Source organism: Vitis riparia, chromosome 12, assembly GCF_004353265.1.
Source record: "Vitis riparia cultivar Riparia Gloire de Montpellier isolate 1030 chromosome 12, EGFV_Vit.rip_1.0, whole genome shotgun sequence".
NCBI lineage: Eukaryota > Viridiplantae > Streptophyta > Magnoliopsida > Vitales > Vitaceae > Vitis > Vitis riparia.
In genome coordinates, this window is record NC_048442.1 from 3,255,365 (window position 1) to 3,264,251 (window position 8,887).

The following is an 8,887-nucleotide window of genomic DNA, read 5'->3' on the forward strand; positions in this document are numbered from 1 at the left end:
TATATATTTTAAAATATTTTTAAATAGATGAAAAAAAATTGATTTATAAAATTTAAAGTTCTTTTTTCTATATATTTTCCAATTAGTAAGTTAAAACTCACTTTTTCTAATAAATTTAGCTCGTTTGGCATTACTTTTAGTGGAAATGTTTTTACTTGAAGTGTTTTCTTCTTCAGCTATGAAGAACACTTTTATGAAAATTTGAAAAAGTGATTCTACTCATGTTTTTTATAATATATGGCATAAATACAAAAATGACTTTAATAATAATAAATTATTAAAATGGACATTTATTAAAAAAATTATAATAAATTAAAAACTTTTATTACAAAAAATATATAAACATTTATACTGTTAAAAAAAACTAAAAAAACTTTATTTTTATGAAAGGGAAGTGTAAAACGAAGAGAAAAGTGAGAAGGAAGCGGAGAGTTGAAGATAAACTAAGGATAATGGGAAATGGTATTTTAGGAATATATAAAATTTTTTGAAGTGTTTTTTCTAAAGAAACACCTCACAAGTACTTTTCTAAAAAACACTTCAAATATTTTTTAAAATTTTCAAAAGTGTTTTTCAAAATATTGTCAAACACCCATTTTTTACCTTAAAAACGCTTTTAAGAATTTTTAGGGTTAAAAACACTTTTAAAAAGTACTATCAAATAGACTTTTAATATCTAGTTTTGATATAATGAAACTATCTAGAGAGGTGAATAGATAATTTCTGAATTAATCCCAAATTAATATTTTATTACCATTTTCTATTTGTTCTTTTGATATTAATTATGTATTGAGAGTAATCAATATTATATAAATAAAAATAAAATCAATCACATCCCAAATTTATACGTTATTATCAATTTTTAAATAAATCCCAATTTATGCTTTATTACCAATTTTTAATTTATTTTTTTAGATTTACTATTTATTGAGAGTGATCAATTTCATACAAATACATAAAATAATAATAATAATAATAATAATAAAACACATCCCAAATCAATATTTTATTATCAATTTTCAATTTGTCTTTTGAGCCGTTTATATCATACTTAGCTAGAATAAATATTCTATTTATATTGTTTTAGCCAATTCCAATATTAAAAGTCTTAATTTGAATTAATAATTCTTATAACATCTGTTTACGACTTAGGAGTGATTAAATAAAAAAAAAAAGTTTTATGTGTTAACCAAATTTTTATAAACTTTATGAGGAAATAATTATTTTAAAAAACAATTTTAGATGCATAAAACAAAATAAATATAAGTGTTAAAAATAATTATCATATTCTTACCTTGATCCATGATACCAATAACACTTTATAATTGAGATTGAGTCACCTTGTGAATTGGATTGTCAAGGTCTTCAATTCACTACTCTCATATAGTGGATGGGTCACTTGTGTGGTCTATGTTATTAAAATTAAAACTACAAAAAGATATAAGAATGAGAGTGTGACTTGGATCCTCAACTTATAAAAAAAGTGTACATCTCTTAATCTTCCCATCAAATACTATATAGGAGTTATACTCATTATTTACACCCATTATGTACAAATTAATGGGTAATGGTGGGTTATGAACTTGAATGCATCTATATAATTGCATAGGTTATACTTTTCCATTTTCCTCCATTACTCATAAACATAATGTATAAAATAAATTTCATAATGATAGGGTTATAAAAGTTGTAACACCACATTCGTATAAATTAAATTTTCTAACTCCCCGTTTGTAATTTGAGTCTTCCATACATAAGACTATTGGATGCCCAATAAATTGATTCACCTACCTATCAATTGATATCCTTAAATAATATTCATACAAATATAATTGTATATGACCACACATTATAAGGAAAAAAGCTAACATTATGAACTCTTGTGGATGTTTTCAAAAATGATTGAATCTAAGATATGAATAGTTAAGTTGTGAGCAATCAATTTCATCCAAATATAAATAAAATCAATGTGGAAAAATTACCTAACAATTTTAATATATAAATTCATATATTAAAATTATCAAATATGCCCAAAAGATTTTATCAAATCAATAGTTGGGCAATCAAAGACCATGGATCTCCATATATCCTAATATAGACTTAAAAAAAAATTATAAATTTTCTTTATAAAAATAAGATTCTAACAAGTTGATACCAATTGGAACTAAGTCAAGACTAAATTAATGATTAATTACTGTTTCAACTCATAACACCACTCGGTTACCAAGAAGAACGTGGCTTTGATACCATTTGCACCCAAGACATATAACAATTTATGCACACAACAAATTAATTTTGTCTAATGAACTCCAAGTATAAAAACATAAATAATTACTGCCTAATTCTGTTTAATTTATTACAGAAATTTAAACATAAAATCACAGATATTTGAATATGAAAATATTATTTATTGAAAATATACTACGAGACTTACGCTCCTTTTGCCTCAAACACCGCTTAGTTCTCAAACAGAACGTGACTTTGATACCATTTGCACCTAGGACATATAACAGTTCATGCACACAACAAATTAATTATGTCTAATAAACTTCAAGTATAAAAATAGGAATAATTACTATATAATTTTATCTAATTTATTACAGAAATTTAATCATAAAAACATAGATATTTGAATTTGAAAATATACCTTGATTACAGAGAGTTGTTGAATACAAGCTTATTGACAGCAAAGTGATGAATATAAAGGACTAGAATTTTTGAAAGAGATTACAAAGGCAAGAGAGAATTTTTTAGAATACTCTTGAGTTCAAGTTATCAAATTCTCAAGCTCTTTCTCACTCTCCCAAGTTCTACCTCGTGAGGAAATTGGTTTCTAATTTTTGATAATTTTTAAAAATTATTACCAATTATTTTTAGAAAACAAAATCTTATTTAAATATTTTTAAAAATATTCTCTTTATTTTTAATTATTTTTTAGAATAAATTTGTTATAAAAAACAACTTATTTTAAAAATAAATTATAAGATTTTGTTTTTAGCAAATGTTTTTTTAATATTTTTTCTAAATTGTAAAATTATGCTATATTCTAAAGGGAAAAAAAAAACAAAAAAAGCTTTCAATAACCTTTTTAAACGTAAGCCCAAAAAAAAACATTTTTTAAAATATTTTAAATAACTTCCAAATTATGGTTATTATTTTTTCAAATAAAAAATAAAAATAAAAATAAAAACACAGCTGCCAGTCCAGCCTGCCATCGGGCCTCGACCGACTCCAGTTGTGGGACCTCTGATAGACTGATAGTTTCGTCCGTAGCAACAGTTTTTGCAGTCTTCCTCCCTTCTTCCCTGTTTGTTTCATCCCAAATAAATTAAAGCATTCTAAGAGCGCTATAGCAAGAGGGAGAGAGAGATGCAAGGCGTGGTGGTGGCGAATCCGTCCTACTGCTGCAGAGCCAAACACGCCCTAGAGCCTTCCTCTTCGTCCTCACCCATCAAGGTTTCGATTCTTCGATGATTCAACAAATTTCTGATAAAAATAAACAATGATATGATTTCATTTCGAAATCATTTTATTTATTTGTTTACTTGTTATTCTTTTTTGCGCTAAAAAATTCGCAGATTCCGAGCTTCTTCACGAGGGGGAGTGATCTGCGGCGGCGGGCCTCGTCGCGTTCCCTGCGGATTCGGAACCCTATTAGAACACGTAGCCGAGGTAGTCGATTCGTATTTGAGTTATTCGTAGCTGTTTCTGAATTTGTTTTCTTAATTTTTGTTGAATTTATTGAATTTATGATGCTGAGTTATGGAATCATTGCGAAAGATTTAGCTCAATTTTCAATTGATAACCCTAAAAAAAAAGGGAAAAAGAAATGAGTGAATTTAATGGAGAACGATGAAAGATTAGAATTTGGGAGGAGGAATTTGTATTCAGGTGTAATTGTCATACCGGAAACAAAGTAAGGCGGTTTCTTCAATTGTGGTATGATTTGGGATTTGTGGAGTTAGGGAAATCCTATAGCTTTTTATGAGTGTGGAAATTTTCTAGTAATTTGATTTTGTAAATTTCAATTTAGTAGTGTTAAGTGGGTTGAATTATTTCGACGAAATTGAGGTTAAGTTTGAGGCTTTTTAGGCTCTGTTTGACACATCTTTTTGATTGTTTGGAAGCTTTTTTTTTTCTTACTTGAGAATAGAAGAGGAGGTTTGAAGCTTAAAAGTGCCTTCCATTTGCAAAAGAACTTAGCGGGTATGTTTAAAAATCTAAAATATTTAACTAGAAACTTCTTGCTTATATGAATATGCTTTTAAAATTATGTGTTTGAGGAAGATGTTATGTAAATTTTACGTTAGTTTAATGAGAATTTCAGAAATGCATTGTATAAGTCATAACTAAAGGATTTGAAAACATTGGGCAAATTCAGCCACAAGTTTCGCGTTACACTATGATTGTGACATTTTGTTGGCATCTTGAAGTTGTGTTATTTGGTCTACGAAGTTTTAGGTTACTGGGGTATTGAATTTTTTTCCCTTTACCTTTTGTATATGTGTTTTTAACTCTTTAATTGGTTTCAATTTTTATGGGATAGTTAATCCTTTATGTGAGCTTTTCAAGTGATTTCTCATTAAGTCTTTCAAATATCGCCTCTATTTTTTGTTATTTTTCCAGTTGTCAAGGCTGTTGCTACCCCGGATTCAGCAGTGGAATTGCCACTAACTGCAGAGAATGTTGAAAGTGTATTAGATGAGATCCGACCGTATCTTATTTCAGATGGAGGTAATGTGGCATTACATGAGATTGATGGTAACGTTGTACGTTTGAAGCTACAAGGGGCATGTGGCTCCTGTCCAAGTTCTGTAATGACAATGAAAATGGGCATTGAGCGCCGTTTAATGGAAAAGATCCCTGAAATCGTAGCTGTGGAACCAATAGCAGATGAAGAAACTGGCCTTGAGCTGAATGAAGAAAACATAGAGAAGGTAATTATTCATCTCATGTAGTTTATCCATTGTTTTTGTTCCAAATATTGCAGGTTTTAGATCCCCTGGCTGTTTTCACCTCGCTTTTCTTTAGTAAAAATCTTATGAACTGGATGATTTTTTTTTTACATATTAGTTCAAAGTTAGAAGTTGCATTTTGATTTTGTCTTTTATTTGGCTATAATATTGTAAACTCGCTTGTCTGATGAATGAAGAGAGCATGATAGTGTTAGGAAGTTTATGCATGTCAATGATCTTGAAAACGTTCCAAATTCAGTTGCACAGATAAAACTGAGAAAGTCAGTGGTTGAGAGAGAGAAAATTTGAAGCTTGCTGCCCTAGTTGCAGGACAAAAAGAACTTGATGACCACAACTGAAAAATATCATGCAAAATTAGTCCAAGTATTCTAGGCAAAATCAGTGGTACTAGGTTCTTGGTGAAACAAAACTACCACTAAAATTTGGGCCTTTATGGGCTTTTTTTAAACCTTGGACATACCAATGAATCCTAACATAACAGCTATACCTAGGTAGCATAAATGACACTACTCAAAACTCTTTTCCAAAAGTTACTTCATATCTTATGAAAATTCTGTATGAATTTTTTTCAAACTGCTCAAGTATAAAAATCATATGAAATAAAATAAAATAAACTCCAAAAAACAGGAGTTGTCTTCCAATTCTAAAATATTCTCCATTTTGTTTGTTATGATTCTATGTTAATCCATGGCCCAATTTCTCTCAAAAGAGAGCTCTGAACTTGGACGAAGCTATAGGAGAGTTGCATGTTGAAACAGGTAAACAATGATGTTTTAATCTTCTTCTGATCGTCACATGAAGCTGCTCTAATGGCAAAACCTCAACATGAGGTTCAAAGAAGCTTTAATCAGTCTCTAACTAACAAGGGAAGTTGTACCTCTACAAGGCTACTATTGATCTCTTGCACAAACTGCTAGAATGGTAACAGCTTCTTTTATTAAGAACTAATGGACCTTGGGTGGTCAAGATAGTATTGGATGTGGCTGATGTGGCTGTTGTGGCTGTTGTGGCATGAAGATATGAGTTTGGTTGGCAAAATAGGGAAGTGCTACAAGTAGTAGTAGTTGTAGTAAGAGTGAGTGAATTTTTTAGTTATCAAACATGGAGTATGGTGTGTTTACCAATTATGTAAGGGCTCTGGACAAACATCAGAAGTGGGTGGTTTGGTTTTGGTAATGACCAGTTCTAAAGTTGGGAATGGGCAAAGAGTCAAGTTTTGCTAGAATACTTGTGATATGATCATCCTCTTTTTTCCAGATATTTTCAGGATTGCAGTGTATGGGGATTTTATAATGGAATGTTACTGAAGTATTGAGGAGGACGGTTCCTAGGTTTCTTAGGAGATCTGGTGACTTGGAATTGGAGTTGGAGGGTTCTTTTTTTGTTTACCTTGTTGATATTGTGATCAACAGAAGTAAGTAAGATTGTGTCTGTTGAGGTTTGCTGGGATGGTCTTTCTTTTAAATCTTATTTTCGAGGCTTTAGTTCTGGAGGGAACAATACTTTTCTTCACTGCAGAAGAGGGAAGTCTTCTCCTCCATCTAAAGTGGTTCTTTTTTACTTGGTCTGCTGTATCGAAGATCTTAACTGTTAAATTAGCTGATGAGAAATGGATGAACTCTTGTGAACTGGTGTAACGTGTGCAAGAGAAAGTAGTCATCTACTAACCATTTACTAATCTATTATTCCGTGGCTTGGAATCTATGGTCTTTATTGTATATTATGTTTGGGAGACCTTGAATGATGAGTTGGCAAAGTAGGTTTATCAAGAAGAGGAAAGGTGCCAGTATGCTTAGGAGAGAACAAATAGCCAGGCTTTTGAATAGATGGAGGTTTCTGAGCTAATGTTGAAGGAATATGTTCTTTAATCTTTCTTTCTATTTTATTTATTTATTTATTTATTTTTGTGGTTGCACTTCTCTCCCTTTTTTTGTCGGCTCCAGTTGTCTGTCCTTTTTATAACTCTTAAGGAGTTTGGCTCTATCATCTTTTTTCTATGCTAAAAGATGATTTAGGTATGGGTGTTACTTGGCACTAAATGGCTAAAAAAATCATGATATTATGAAAATACTGGGTTGAGCCATGCCTGATACTCATTTAGATGATGGCAGATGTAGATGCAATAATTTCCTTTCTGTATTTGCAACACAAACTAATCTTGTTGTCCCTTAAATCGTAGTTAGCCCTACAGAAGGAAATCTTCTAGATCAGTCTTTGTGCCTACCCAATCCTCACTTTGATGAAGTAATGAAGTTTGCATAAGATTAACAAATTCAAGGACTGTTTAGTTGTCAGCTTGTAAGAAAAAATGATTTTTCTTTCATGATAAATGTATATAGATTTTGAAAAATATATTTGGAGAACTTAATTATTACATAAGAAACAAATATGATGCCTACTATAAGACTTGTATCCATATGAGCGATAGAACAACCAGTTAGAAGAATATGAATACCTGAAAAGTGTTGGACATTTCTTTGTCTTAGAGTTCTAGCTCAATTAGTTATAAGAGATGAGATGAAAAGATAAAATTCTTCCATACTGTATCAAAATAAAATATGCAGGTAAGCACCAAAGGGTACAAGTACTGGATTAATCCAACAGATAGCAATAATATGGTTGTTAAAGATCACAAGAATATACATGTACAACACATTAACCCTACACTGTTGCTTAGAACTGTTTGTTTTATAGTCTGCCCACATTTGCTTAATTTTGAGATTGGTAGCTGATAACATACTTGCAAACCATTTCAGGTGCTTGAGGAAATAAGGCCATACCTTGTTGGGGCAGCAGGTGGATCTCTTGAACTTGTGGGAATCGATGAGCCAATAGCTAAAGTCAGAATCACAGGTCCAGCGGCTGGGGTAATGACTGTTCGGGTGGCTGTCACACAAAAACTGAGGGAGAAAATTCCTGCCATTGCAGCAGTTCAGCTTCTATAGCACCCATACTCATTGGTTGGGCATTTTTGATTGCTCTCTTACTCTTTTAAGTATCATCACTGATATAAACTTCATAAAACATCTGTATGATAGTGCGGTATGTCATGTACAGCTCCAATGAAGTTGGCACAGTTCTGAAAGTTTCTTATTTTTTGGTGTAATGTTTTAGAAGGGTTCACTTGGAAGGAAATTTTAATCCAATAAACTTCAATTTGAGCATTCTAATTTTGCCACATTCCTTCAGTACCAGCCGTCCATTTACATTTTGAACAACATAACAGAATATGGACCATGTGGTTTATTAACTTGATCTTTTGTGTGAAAAGGCTGAAAGTTTTGGCTGTAGAGGATGAACCATGCTTCATTAGATGCTGTAGTGCATGGGACCGTAGGTTTGTGTGTGGATTGAGACCTGTAAGATGGACGGTGGTCTTTGGCTTTGTTAAAAGGTTATCAGAGAAATGTAGCATTAATGCAGCACTTTTTTTTTTTTGATAGACGAAGACAAATTGAATCGATAAAACGTCAAAACATGGGCTGCACCTTACATATACAGACAGTAAACAAAAAGAGTGAAAACAAAGCTGCAAAAAAGAAAGAAAAAACTTAGAGAGGTAAAAAGCTAGTCATTATGCCAAAAAAAAATTCAGAAAAGAGGGAGAATTTAAATCCAAAAACTAACCGAAAAAAGAGTTCCTCACATGATTCCTGGTCAATGAATTTTTGTTATACATCCATATGTATCACACCCAACAAAAAGTTGCTTTCCAAAGTTATTTTTAATTCCTTATAATCCAATCATTCAAAAGGTGGAAGCAACACAATTTCAATCTATCTGGTTTGGAATAGCTTTTCATTTTTTAACTTGGGGTAGAATTTGAAATTAAAGTCAATCATAATTAGTGAAAGTTCTATTAAATGCAAAATAATTTCATACATGAACCAAAATAAAGCTTTTACAAAAAT

At 31.1% G+C, this 8,887-nt stretch overlaps 1 protein-coding gene across 1 annotated transcript; it reads left to right on the forward strand.

Annotated features, from left to right (window-relative positions):
- Positions 1-3,253: 3,253 nt before the first annotated feature.
- LOC117927330 (nifU-like protein 2, chloroplastic) lies at positions 3,254-8,154 on the forward strand. Its single transcript, XM_034846816.1, has 4 exons — positions 3,254-3,456; positions 3,579-3,672; positions 4,627-4,937; positions 7,733-8,154. Exons 1-4 carry the CDS (start codon positions 3,370-3,372, stop codon positions 7,919-7,921), a joined length of 681 nt encoding a protein of 226 aa, XP_034702707.1. The 5' UTR covers positions 3,254-3,369; the 3' UTR covers positions 7,922-8,154.
- The last annotated feature ends 733 nt before the right edge of the window (positions 8,155-8,887 follow it).

What these genes read in the sequence shown, in the direction of transcription:
- LOC117927330 (XM_034846816.1), top strand. Translation starts at nt 3,370, where the DNA reads ATGCAAGGCGTGGTGGTGGCGAATCCGTCCTACTGCTGCAGAGCCAAA. An exon ending in CTTCGTCCTCACCCATCAAG is followed by an intron (nt 3,457 to 3,578) that starts GTTTCGATTCTT and finishes AAAAATTCGCAG; the next exon opens with ATTCCGAGCTTCTTCACGAG. An exon ending in ATGAAGAAAACATAGAGAAG is followed by an intron (nt 4,938 to 7,732) that starts GTAATTATTCAT and finishes AAACCATTTCAG; the next exon opens with GTGCTTGAGGAAATAAGGCC.